The sequence below is a fragment of the Apus apus genome, chromosome Z (assembly GCF_020740795.1).
Source record: "Apus apus isolate bApuApu2 chromosome Z, bApuApu2.pri.cur, whole genome shotgun sequence".
NCBI classification, from domain to species: Eukaryota; Metazoa; Chordata; class Aves; order Apodiformes; family Apodidae; genus Apus; species Apus apus.
In genome coordinates, this window is record NC_067312.1 from 34,432,568 (window position 1) to 34,445,931 (window position 13,364).

The window sequence follows — 13,364 nt, forward strand, 5'->3', positions numbered from 1 at the left end:
TGAGGCTAGACAGGGAGAAGATTAGAAGTGCCAAAGTCCAGCTAGAACTTAATCTGACTGCTGCTGTAGAAGACAATTAAAAATGCTTATTTAAATGTGTTAGCAAAAAAAAAAAAAGGACTAAGGAGAATCTCCATCCTTTACTGGATGGGAGAGGGAAACACAGTGACAAATGATGAGGAAAAGGCTGACATACTTAATGCCTTATTTGCCTCAGTCTTTAGTAGTAAGACCAGTTGTTCTTGGGGTACCCAGCTCCCTGGGCTGGAAGACAGGGGTGGGGAGCAGAATGAAGCCCCCATAATCCAAGAGGAAGTGTTCAGCAACCTGCTACACCACTCAGACACACAAAAGTCTATGGGTGTGGATGGAATCCACCAGGGTTACTGAGGAATCTGGCAGAATTATTCAGTTAGCCACTTTCCATGATTTACCAGCAGTTCTGGTAACCAGGCTAACCAGGCTAAGGCAGGCTAACCTGGCTAACCAGGGAGGTCCCAGTTGACTGAAGGTTAGCAATTGTGATGCCCATCTACAAGAAGGGCTGGAAGGAATATTTAGGGAACTACAAGCCTGTCAGCCTGACCTTGGTGCTGAGGAAGGTTGTGGAGCAGATAATCTTGAGTACACATACAGGACACACAGGTGATCAGTCTCACTCAGCATGGGTTTATGAAAGCCAGGTGCTGCTTGATTAACTTCACCTCCTTCTATGACAAGGTGACCCACCTAGTGGATGAGGGAAAGGCTGTGATATTGTCTACCCAGGTTTTAATAAAGCCTTTGACACAGTTTCCCACATAATTTTCCTGTAGAACCAGGCTGCTGCTGGCTTGGACTGGTGTACCTTGTGCTGGGTAAGATACTGGCTGAATGAATGGGCCCAAAGAATTGTGGTGACTGGAGTTAAATCCAGTTGGTGGCAGGTCACAAGTGGTGTTCCCTATGGCTCAGTGTTGGAGCAAGTTCTATTTAATAACTTTATCTATGATCTGGACAAGAAGATCGAGTGCATCCTCAGTAAGTTTGCAGATGACACTGAGTTAGGCAGGAGTGTTGATCTGCTTGAGGTCTTGAACCTGATCTACCCCTACCATGGGTGGTTCTTCACTCTTGCATTCTCCCTTTGTCTTCTGTGCCTTGGGTGGTGTGGCTTGAGCACCTGTCAGTGAAGACTGGGGCAAAAAAATCATGGAGTGCCTCAGCCATCTCCATATTCTGGGTAACCAGGTCTCCTATTTCCTTCCAGAGAGGGCCCCTATTTTCCCTAGTCATCCTTTTGTCATCTGCATGCTTATAGAAGCTTTTCTTGTCGTCGGATTGAATTCTGTCAGGGCTTGCTTTTGTATTTGTCTAGGAGGTCCTTGCTCATCCATGCAGGCCTCTGGGCATTTTTACCTGACTTCCTCTTTGTTGGGATGTGTCACTCCTGAGCATGAAGGAGGTGATCCTTGAATATTAATCAGCTTTCCTGGGCTCCTCTTTCCTCCAGGGCTTTATCCCGTAGTTCTCTACAAAGCAAGTCCCTGAAGAGGCCAAAGTCTGCTCTCTGCTCTCCTGAGGTCCAGAGCAGGGAGCTTGCTGTGTGCCCTCCTTGCTGCCCTAAGGATCTTGAACTCCACCACTTTGTGATCTCTGCAGCCAAGGCTGACATACGGACTTTCTGAGAGGAGCTTCCTCTTTATCATCTACTGTGTCATCATATTATTCGAGTCACGTTTGAAGGCTTTTCACTCTTAACCCACTGCCAGACCGAAGTTGTTTCAATATTGTCTTATGTAGCCTTCACCAAGAATTAATAACTAGTCACATGTTAGTCTTGTCTATGTATAAAGTAACAGTGTCTGTTCATGTACTGGTAAGGGTTTCACCAGCTACTGAGCATGAGAACCAAATGGGACAGCTTTTTCCCCTCATGGTACTGAACCGTAGAAAGGGAGAAGAGTTCTGATGGGTTTGCTAGCTGCAATTCCATTGCTGATTGGAATGGACTTGGAGTTTATCCATAGGCAACCAAACTTTGTAAGTTAAGTAGTCCTAGTTGTCTTTACTTTTTTATTTGTAACCGATAGAACCTCTGCCCCAGTTTAAGATTGAGAAGTAGTGCTGCCACCCTATTGAGTGGACTCACCACCCACTCGGTAGAATTTGTTAAGGTGAAACAAAAAATATTAACAGTGTGACTGCTGCCCACTGGCTTACCTTGGGCAAACTGCTCGCTCTGGAGCGCGGAGCCTTTGGTATGACATACCCTCAAATGGACTTGACCAAAAAAGGGGGGCACTTTGCATCATTCCACATGGTGTGGTGAGATGCGAATCAGGCTCAGTTTACAGTGGATGTGTGTAAATGCTGTTGGGAACTTTGTAAGTGAGCAGGTTGAATAAATGTGCTGGAGGAAGTGGTGGGACAAAAATGGAAGTCTCACACTGGACTTGATGATAGGTGGATGAGCCACCTTTACTTAACTAGGAAAAGGAACATAGATCTCTATGTTCAATAAATAGCCTAAAGCCAAGCGTATGGCATATTTTTTAGCCCCCATGCCAATGTAGTTCTTTGTCTGGGTTGTTCAAGTCAAGTATGGCTCCTCTGTCAATGAGACATGTTACACTAGACTTCGTATCCAGGAAATGTTTATAGTGAAGGTTGACTGCATTTGGTCATGCTGAAGGAACATTGCTTCAGCAGTTAAGAATTGTTTGTAGTTAAGTAACTTTATAGTTACTAAAAGGTTGTGTATTATCTGGACAGGAGGTGGCTCCACCTTACCATGATCCGGAGGCATCAGCATTTCTAACACTAGGTGGAAGTGGTCAGCACATCTCCCAAAGATGTGTTTGGAACTGACCTCCTGATTTGATTTATGAGTCACAGGGAAATGTTTTTAAGTAAGAAGAACTAAGATACCAGTCTGAATATGGAAGCACACAAACAGAGTGGGTAGATGATGATCCAGAGAGGAGGAACATGTGTCCCCTTCACTTACAGCTTTAACTTGGCTGAGCATTTCACATAAGGATTGGATCTTATCAGTGGGGAAGTGTAAGTATTATGGGAACTTCTCAGTAAGATGGAACTGAAAAAGCTTGTAGAAGTGGTCTAAACAGAAGATGAGAAAAATTGCTTCTATTACTGTATCTAAACAGTAGCTGTTGTGACTTTTTCCTATTGTTTTGTTTGTTACTTATCAGATAAAGGGAATTTTTAGTTAAGTACAAATGTCAAATGATTATATTTTTGTGTCTGTGGCATTGCACAAATATAGGATACTGAATTTATCTTTCACTGTGCCCCAGTATTCACAAATATTGAGATACTGAGAACAGGTGTGAGGGGCTGAGAGAAGTGAAAACCACAAAGGCCAGTTTGGAAAATTGTATTGCAAACTGTTAGCATGTAGAAATCATCTCCTAGAAACCACGTTAGCATTGACATGCAACAGGACACTGGGAAAACTGACTGAACATTAAGGGATTAGAGTTAACATATACTGTGGTTGCTCATGAGTTCTAAGGCTGACATAGAAGTTTTAGTAATTCTTATTTGCTGTTTCTCATAAGTCACGGTTCTGTCTGTGCTATCATGGAAATAGATCCCAGATATCCTTGTTCTTTGTACAAGACTGAAATTGTCTCAGCTTGAATATTTAAGGCAACTTCAGAAATTCCATGAATTTGTGTGTGATACCTTACTTAAGATGTCTACCTTCATTTGTCCTGTTAGGGGCACATGGAAGTAAGGAGTGACTGAGTGTTAATAACCGGTGTTTCCAATGTTGGATAAGCAAATGCTGTCTAACCACTAAAGCACTCACTTCTTGGATCCAGCATAGAGATCCATCTCTGTGACTTGGACCGGAGAAGAAGCTTTCCAAGCTAAATCTGAAAGTATTCCTGTTTGAAAGGATTCCTCTCCAGTGGAGAAACTGTGGTCTGGATGTCTGTGGCCCACAACCTATCTTTATTAATTGTTTTCACACAGCTTCTTTCTAGACAGGCATTGTGTAAAGTTTTCAAACACATAAGGTTCAGTAAGGATACTGATTTTCACGTGTTGTTGATTCAAAGAGGTTTGCCTAACTAACATGATTCTGTGTCTTTCTGTTTGTCAGGCAGGAACACAGAACTCCTCTCCTCATCCCATTTCTCTTTGTGGAATGGTTAATGTGGTGTTACAGTTTAGAATCATCCCTGACATTTATTCCTTTCCCTCACAGGGTATGCAATGGATCATTCTTACAAGGGACGTATGCAGCTTCTCACAGTGGAGGGAAGTGCATATAAGTATCAGTAGAGCATGTTTGAACCTTTAGTAGCAAAACAGACAACATTTTCTATGTAGTGTTTTTTTTGCATCTGTGTTCTTCCCAAATAAAACATCAGACTCAGCTTGGAATCCACGTGCCACTTAGGTCACTGATGTACACTTAGATAAACAGTGATTCTAAGATTCTTTTCCTTAGCGCAGTCTAAGCAAATCTGATTTTTTTACATTTAGTAACTGTATTGCTTAGCAAGGCTTGTGTGCTAATGGCTGGTTAGATATCTCTCATGAAGTTTTTTTTTTTTCCTACTAATTTCCCACTGATTTGCTGGCATCTGAATTTGTTTAAATTTGCTAGGTCTATGGTGAACCATAAGCTTCAGCAATGAAATAACTGAACCCAGGAAAAATAATATTTTTTGCTCCACCAGACACAGCATCTATGTGACTTACTCAGTTTCCATATGCAATTTTTTTGCAAGCTCTTAAGTATCTGATTCTCTTCTGGGTAAGAGGTGCTTATACTGGTAAGAAAAGATTGTAGTTTATTTGAGTAATCTTCTGAGAATTTTGATAATGTAGCTCTCTCTTCATCTTTGTCTTCTAGCAATACAAGAAATTAGTGTCAGTTCCTATCAGGTCCCTGACAGTGACTTGTCAGGGAAATAGATTTTATTTCTCTCCCTAGGTTTTTGTTTCCTAAACAACTGGTGGACTAATTCTTAAAGGTTTTAAAAATCAAAATTGTAACAAACTAGTGGTATGAGACAAAGCTTTAAATAATCAAACTCTGAAGAAGAAGAGCTTTACAAGCAAGAACAGAGCATTAAGATTCCTAACTTTGTGAAGAAATCCCAGTTTTGAGCCAGTAAATTTTCTCATGCTTCTATGTGGGGATATTATCTGCAAGATGTTACTTATCTGTCAAACAGATACTTTGATTTCTAGTTTCCAATTTAATTTCCCTGTGTGTGTACTGTCTTGAATCTCTTTGAATACTTTTCATTGGGTACTTGTCAGGTACATCTAACTGTTCTTTGGTGGGTGCCTAGGGTTCATATCTCTCATACAGTAGGCTAGACAGACTGTCCTGCTTGCACTTAGGAGCCTGTTTCTCACATTCCAGAGATCATCAGGAATCTCTGTAGCTGAAATGCTAGTTTTCCCATTGCTCTTTTTATAGGCATGCCATTGTATTAATTACTTCTTTAGTGACTTGAGAAAACTCAAGCAAATGAGCCATCTACAAAATACCTGTTTTTAAATGCGATTGCTCTTGCTTCAGAAAGCAAAAGAGTGATATGTTGGCACTTCTTACACATATCTACTTAATATTGCCTCTCTTCTCTCCGTGTCCCAGAATTTTCTATATTTCTGGGAATTTATTTCCTTCGAACCATGTCTCGTGTCCTTGCAGTTAGTGTGGGTCATGTTGACTCAAGGATACAGCCTCTACTTTTAAAGAGCTATACCAGCAACTGGTTTGGAAGAATGTGGTTGCTCTGTTTTTTCATTCTTTCAGGTGCCATCACTCAAGCTGTTAAATATTCCTTCTGTTTTTATTTTTCTTCTTGGGACTGACGAAATCTACCAGTTTCAGGGGGCTTCATTGGAGAGCATAGGTTAGCCATTTTGATACTGTCTTGGATCTCATTTCACTGAAGAGAGGCAGATATGAATGTATATTTCTACTTTGTACTGGTGCCCAGGAAATAAAATAAGACTTAAAAGTCAAATGCAGTACAGAGCTTGTGAATTAGTAAGTTATGCCTAAAGACTTGCAGAATCACCTTTTTTTTTTCTTTTTCTTCCCCCCCCCCCCCCATTTCAGTGTTTGCTATGAGAACAGATACTTGAACAAACCAGTCAAAGAACTAAAAGCATTTTTTCTCTTGAGGGTATGTAGTGAAATGTTCTCACTGAAGTTTCTGTTTCTTAATTTTATTTTTTAAAAGCTTTCAGCTCTAAACGTTGTGATAGGTACTTTCCTGACTCTTTTATTTTTCTCCTCAAACTTAGAATTATTTTCAAGCTGACTTTTAAAATGTTATTTAAAAACAAATCACTTAAATTTATTGTTCACTGGCTACTTTTACTAAGACTGGTAGTATTCTTATGTAAAACCATTCTGTTGACAGATATTGACCTGATGCAGGATGCTAAAGAGTCCTTCCAGACTCAAGCAGGAGGTAGTTTGCTAATTCATCATTAAGGGCAAAGGGGAATAGGAGCTTATATTTGGAAGGAATGACTGTTAAGAGTCTCCATCAAGCTATCTTTGAGAATAATCTTAGCAATATGGAAGTACAGTGGGAGTGTTTGTGCAGGATTTGGGAATTTTTTCTTTTATTTAATATATTAAGCGGATAAAACTCCTGGGAAGAGGCAAAATTTAATCCTTTGGTAGACCTTACTGTGGAGTCAGTTTGGTAGCTCTGTGTTCTTGCTGCTTTTCTCTTTAGTAAGCCTTCCATGGACATCAGTTTCTAAAGTCTTTCCTTGTTTGTGTGTATATAATGATAAAAAGTTTAAATTTATGGCCAAGAGCTTTTATTTTAACATCTGTTAATATTTCTTCTTTTAAATGCTCAGAATCAAGATAGTCTTACATATTGCTTCTTTGTTTTACTTTTCCAAAATCAGTAACTTGAATTGTATTTATGTAACCTTAAATGTGCTTATGTTAAATTACTTTTTAATATTAATTTATTTTCTTGATCTCTCTGAGTTAACTTGAAGCCAAAAGACATTTTGGGATTAATTTTTCTTTTCAATTCAATTTCAGTCAAACTGAAAAGATTTTATTGATACAAAACAGTGTAGTTAAAATTGTATATGAATTTCCATTATGGCAGATCTTTCGTTACTGCTTTTGGTAAAAGTGTTTTTCCAGGTGAAACTCTGTGTCAAGGCTGTTACCTCAACAAATGTATCTGTTGATTGCTTTTGTGTTTTGCATTGAAATGGTTTCAGCTTGGATCAATTAACAAACCCTTTTAGTAAAACTACAGACTGCCTTTTGAACTTTTTGTAGGCAATTGAAGTTTTCAGTTAGATTCCTAGTGTAGTAGTTTGCATTTTTGTGCTTTTTAAAATGCTGAGAGAATGGGTAAGAAGGATGCAAGAGTTTTATTCAGAGAATCAGGTTTTGTTTAAACTATGCATGCGTGTACAGGTTCTCCTGTGTAATGAGATGTAGTAACTGACTACAGTAGTCAGGATATTTATTAAAAGAGATCATTAACATTCTAATAATTGCTAGATAAAAACATGGGAGAGAATAGCTACAGGTCAAGGAACAGAGCAGTGAAAAAACTAGTAGGTTAGTGCTTTAAAAAATTACAGGCTTTACAGATTTTTGTTGTGGGGAATCTATGACTAGTCTAGGGCTGGTAAGAAATCTGTTCTGGGCAGCTTAGTTGCAAATTAAGTGCCAAAGCAATGTATTTTGAGAAATTCTGTGTCTTCTCTTTGTTTCATCTGTCTTGTTGCTGAAATTGTAGATACTCTTTTGATAAACCATTGTATTTTGGAACATACAGGATGTTGTTATGGTAACTCAGGTGACAACCTTGGTGTTACGACAACAAGAAAATAGTAGGATGGTAGGAATAGTGTATGGAGTCCTAATACACTGAGTGAACAGAATAGTCTTTTTGTCATGTTTGCTATCTCTCTGGACTTACATTTCTTCGAAATGTACTTTTAGGCAGCTACAGTGAGAATAAAGAAACTGGAAGAAAACATTGAAGCAGAGAGAGCAGCGAATTTGGAATCCAAATTAAATTCAGAGCTTATCCAGGTAAACTTTTTGTTAAATATTTTGTAGAAGTTGAAGTAACACAGGTGATAAAGTTGTAAAGATAAAATCTTCCAAAAATGTAAGACGACTTACTTGCTTCAGTGAAAACACTGAATAGTTTTTTTGCAGCAAGTGTTAAAATCGTAATAGTTAATACATGAAAGGAGAGAATAGAAAATACCTGCTTTTCAGGGAACATTAATGTTGTTAGAATAAATAATAAAATATAACACTTGTAAGTTTGGGAATCCCCACTAGCATTTCAACAGTGAGGGGAGAGGACATATTTCAAAATAGTTAAACACTATACTACTGTTTAAATATCCTGCTCTGTATCTTTTGAATGGGCACTTAAAGCTGTTTGGAGATGCAGTGCATACATCCAGCTTCTCTAGGAGTGAGAGCTTAATGCATCACAGAATCACAGAATTATAGGGGTTGGAAGGGACCTCTGAAGATCATCTAGTCCATCACTCTTGCTGAAGTAGGATCACCTACACTAGGGCACACAGGAACACGACCAAATGGGTTTTGAAAGTCTTCAGAGACAGAGACTTCATAACCTCTCTGGGCAGCTTGTTCCAGAGCTCTATTACCCTCAGTATTTTTTCCTTATGTTTAGGTTGAACCTCCTGTGTTCCAGTTTCTGACCATTGTCCCTTGTCACTGACCATCACTGGGAAGAGTCTGGTCTCATTCATACTCCTGACACCTGCTCTTCAGAATGAGTTCCCCCCTTCTGAAACTGCAGATCCAAATATAATCATTCAGAGGACATTTCAGCTTCAAACAAAATAATAGTGTCTGCAGCTATCAATACATTTTGATTACATGAAAAAATGTGGTATATACATTGAATACTGAGTATTTCTATCATTGGACTGTATAACATGGGGTTTGACCCAGTAAGGCAGTTATGGTTTATTTTAAAAAGCAAATTTAAAAAAGCTAAGTGACGATTGCTTAGTAATCTCATCCTAACTAAGAAGCCCTTCACACTGGACTTCTGAAAAACTAAGCAAAGGAAAAAAAAAGGAGTTTTGGTATCATTTTTCTGTGTTAAAAAAATTAGTACTGCCATTCTTCAGTCAGTTATTTTCTTGGTCTCATGACCTTCTCTATATACAGGCACTTGAATTTTTTAAAGTGACAATTAAACAAGTACAAAGGAAAGATTTCATATTTTTCATTTCCTCTCTCCACTTTTATAACATATGAAGGAACTTGGAGGTTAACATTCCTTAAATTTAGTACTTACCTTTTATGGGTGAATTACTGGTAAGATTTTCTTCCTTGTTCATGTACATGAACAAGCTTCAAGTGTGCTTTGTACTGAGTGGAAGTGTAGCCTTCATTGTTAATTCCACACTTACATGCATCTACTTAAAAAGTAGCGTTTCCCACAAAACTTTAGTAATAATTGAAAGAGGAAAAACCCAGACTCCAGAAAAGGAAAATATAAGGTACTTTTGGTCAGCATATGTTTGTTTCAGTTTTTAACTGTAGGCATTCATACACTTACTTGTACATGTGTACAATGCTTTCTGTAGATATGCTTCCACATAGAATAAATAGAATATAGTTACCTGTAAAGGAGAACAGAACACAGAACAGTATTAGAGGCCATAAGTTTTTCCTAACTTGCTTCAATTGCCTTCTTATCATTTGGTAGTTAAGAATTCAAGACCTTGAAGAAGCTTTACAGGTGGAAAAAGCCAGCCAAGCAAAAGCTCTTTCGGATTTAGAAACGATCAAGAAAGAGTTCAAAGAGGTAGAAAATGCATATGAGAGAGAAAAACACAATGCCCAAGAGAACGTGGAAAAACTCAATGTGTAAGTTACCTTTTAAATTAATTGTAAAATGGCAGTAGACAGTTTGAGTACCAATTACACTTTACATTCTCTGTAGTTTTCAGTAACTGGAAATCAACATAATCTGCTGCAATTTTCCAAACCAAGACAAGCTTCAGAACCTGGCATTCCATTAGTAACAGGTCCATATCAGTAACCTTACATATTAGGTAGAGAATAAATAAATAAATTATAGATTATTTGCCAAAGCAAAATTGTTGAAAATAATATGATTGGAGATACTGTCCCCTGTAGTGTTTGAGAGGAGTGTAGGAAAACATATGTTGCAGATTTATAGAAGATACTTTCTGTATACACTTAAATTATTATGAAAAAAAGTACTTTTCAGTGAGCTAGATTAATCTTTTAAGACTTCTGTTGAGAAGTTATGTAGAATTTATAGTGGATAATCTTCATTGTCAGCTTTCAAATAATTGTGGAAAGTTTTAACTTGGTAATGGAAAATAGAAAGGGGTGGGCAGTGTGTGAGAGCAGACAAAATTACTTGGGAATCTTTTCTTGCTTAGCACAATCTGCTGTGACTTTTTTGGGGGCAGGTTTTGAAATAATGGCAGTTTTACATTCCCCAGGCAGATATAGGGTGCTGAGTACTGAGTCTTCTTCCCTGGCTGAATCTAGTATTTATGGGGTGAGAAAATGTCAGGAAGAATAATGGTGTTGGAACATGGGAATGGGTGAAATAAAGGATGGCAGTAGGTAAAGTTTAGGGAAAGGGGCGGAATCAAACTTAAATTGGGTGGTGCACAGTGGGGGTGTCAGAGAGGCTCAAGATAGTGGAATGGGTTGAAAAAAGAGAGGTGGCATCTCAGTTTAGGATTATATGAGTGTGTACATATAGATATTTATGTTGACTTACTCATACAAGCAATAGTGGCAAACAAAAGAAACTTCCTTACAATATGGAAGCCTGTAGTCCTGAGAGTCCTTCTATAGGTGTGTTAGTAGCATAGTTATAAACACCTTAGAGGTCTTCATGAAAATAAGGCCAAAAGAGGTCTGAATGTAAGATTGTGCATTTAGGTAAGCCAGAGTCATATTAAAAGAAAAACACCACCAAACCACAAGCTTTTTTTGCTGGAAATAAACGAAATAATTTTTATGTTAAAAATTTGTGAAAATGTGTGAAATATATTATGATAGTAATCCAATGTGATACTTCAGGAAAACTGCAGTCTTCACAGATGGACAATGAATAAATGTATTTCCAGATTCTTTATGGTCCTAAAATAACATCACTGAATTAAACTGTAATCTCACCCTGCCTGGTAGTATTTGCTTTGAGCATGAGCTCTATGGCAGCAACATGCGTGGCACTAATCTAATACTAAGTTCTTCGCCTTTCCTTGAGCTGAAGGAAGTCTGTACCATTGATTTGACATTTTATTTGTTTGGTTTCTTTTTGTTGTTGTTTTGTTTTAAAAAAAGCTTATTTGTGTATAAAACAACCTTGTTCGGAGGAATGGCAGTTGGATCAGTAGTTTTATGTAACAAGCTACTTCACACTGTGTGAGTTTTTCTTGTGTGTAACTTCTTATTCTTACAGAGAAGGTGGTTTGGTGGGGTTTTTTTGTTTGTTCATTTGTTTTTCTGGTAGGTTTCCGTATTTTTTTTCTGTATAGTTTTGGGAAATTTTCACCTGTTGTTTCTGGCCAAGCCCAAAAACCAGCCCTTAAATTGTACAAACAGCACGTCTGTCATCATATCTGTTATTATAGCTCTTGCATTCTTAGAGAAAAAATGTGCATCTGACCTGTAGCTTTTGCTTCTGAAGCTTAATATAATGAGATTAATGATACTGTTAAATTTAAGGGTGCAGTCAGTCCATATGGGAATTGGCAGATATGTAGAAATTCTATCTATGATTTTTTAAAGTACTTGACTTAGCTGAAACATCTGTTTAGGGATTTTCCAAGCCATTAGAACTTCATAAGTTTTTACACAGGATCTGCTTTTAAAATTCTAAATTAATAAGATTAATTAAAAATTGTGAAAATCCATAAATAGTAATTTTCCAACTAAGTCTTTGAGATACTCTTAAAGATACTATTCTGTATTAGATTGTTCAGACCAGCATAAGGATAATGGTTAAATATTGAATCACATTGCTGCATGCAATGTTTTGCTCCTTTTGAGAATCTTTAATCTAGATGTGTGAAGCTATTTCTTTGAAAAGTGACAGTTTTTGTTTTTAGTGTAGTTCTAATCCATGAAAATTACATTTTCAAAATTAGAAGAACTCTTAAGCAAAAACCTTATACTAATATATATAATTTGGTTGTTGGTGGTTTATATATATACATATCTGAATATATATATATGTACTTGTTGCAGCTAAGGCTAGGAAATTGTTCTTAAGAGTTATGATACCAGTTGCATTAGGAGCTTTGAAATTAGTGCTTACAGAGAAGTAAGTAGTTGTGTTACTAAAGTGCAAAAAGAACCATAAACAGCCTTCCCCTTTTCCTCTAAACTGGATAGTTCCGTCCAGTACTTTCCCAGGAAAGCAGACTTGTCCTATTTTGTTAGGTTTTTTTGATACCAGAAAGAATTTGTGCCTACTTCAAGCATTTGTTCTGTGTGTTTATTTGATACCAGAATAAAATTTGTCTAATATCCAAACAGTACTTTTCACTTGCAATCATATTTTGATTCAGACAATTATTCCTAGCAGCTTCTTCCAAATCAGTTTTTTGTAAACAAATGAGTTTTCATTGAATCCATGAAAACTAACACAGTTAAACAGTTGGTGGCTTTGTTAATAGAGCTTGAACAAACAGAAACAGCCTATCCTTACCATTTTCTTAGTCCAGACACCTAACTTCCCAGAACTCTACAGAGATAGGTAGTAAAGATCAAGCTTTATCTCGGATGGACATCAATACACTGAGTTCCTCTGAGGTAATTACACGGAGTGGGCAGGTACTGCCTTGTCTGTTTCCTGTGCCTTTTTATTCTTTGAAGCATGGAAGTATCAGTAACATTGGTGAATATCAGTGATTGCTTTTACTGGATTCCTTCAGAGAGAATACAAGAGCCTTTGATCTACTTACCTTTGAAGGCTGTGGTCCTTGGACTCCAGACAATGTCGGGCACTTGGCTTTTTCTTATAAGCCATTATTTGGTGTCCTAACATATTTTCCCTTTTTCTGGTGTAGTCCCATGAGTTTCTCTTTAAGCCTTAGTCTGGAAAGTCTTGGAGACTTTTAATTTGTTGTACTAGAACACTTGCATGTCTTTTTAGCTGGGCTTGATGTAGGATAAAGAATACTGAAGTTGGAAGCTATACAAAGCTGTGAGAATGTATTTTCTCAGATTAAAAAAAAAAAAAAAAAGATGGTTGTAGCAAATGAAACCAAGCAAACAGGCTTTTCTAGGTTTCATAATTTATTAATTAGCTCTGAACCCAGTAGCACTATGTAAATTG

At 37.5% G+C, this 13,364-nt stretch overlaps 1 protein-coding gene across 1 annotated transcript in view; it reads left to right on the top strand.

Annotated features, from left to right (window-relative positions):
• The window catches only part of CCDC171 (coiled-coil domain containing 171), a 162,862-nt gene that overhangs the window by 21,903 nt on the left and 127,595 nt on the right, over window positions 1-13,364 (top strand). The window contains 2 exon segments of the mRNA XM_051643553.1: window positions 7,976-8,068; window positions 9,741-9,901. Coding sequence (XP_051499513.1) covers window positions 7,976-8,068; window positions 9,741-9,901 — 254 coding nt within the window.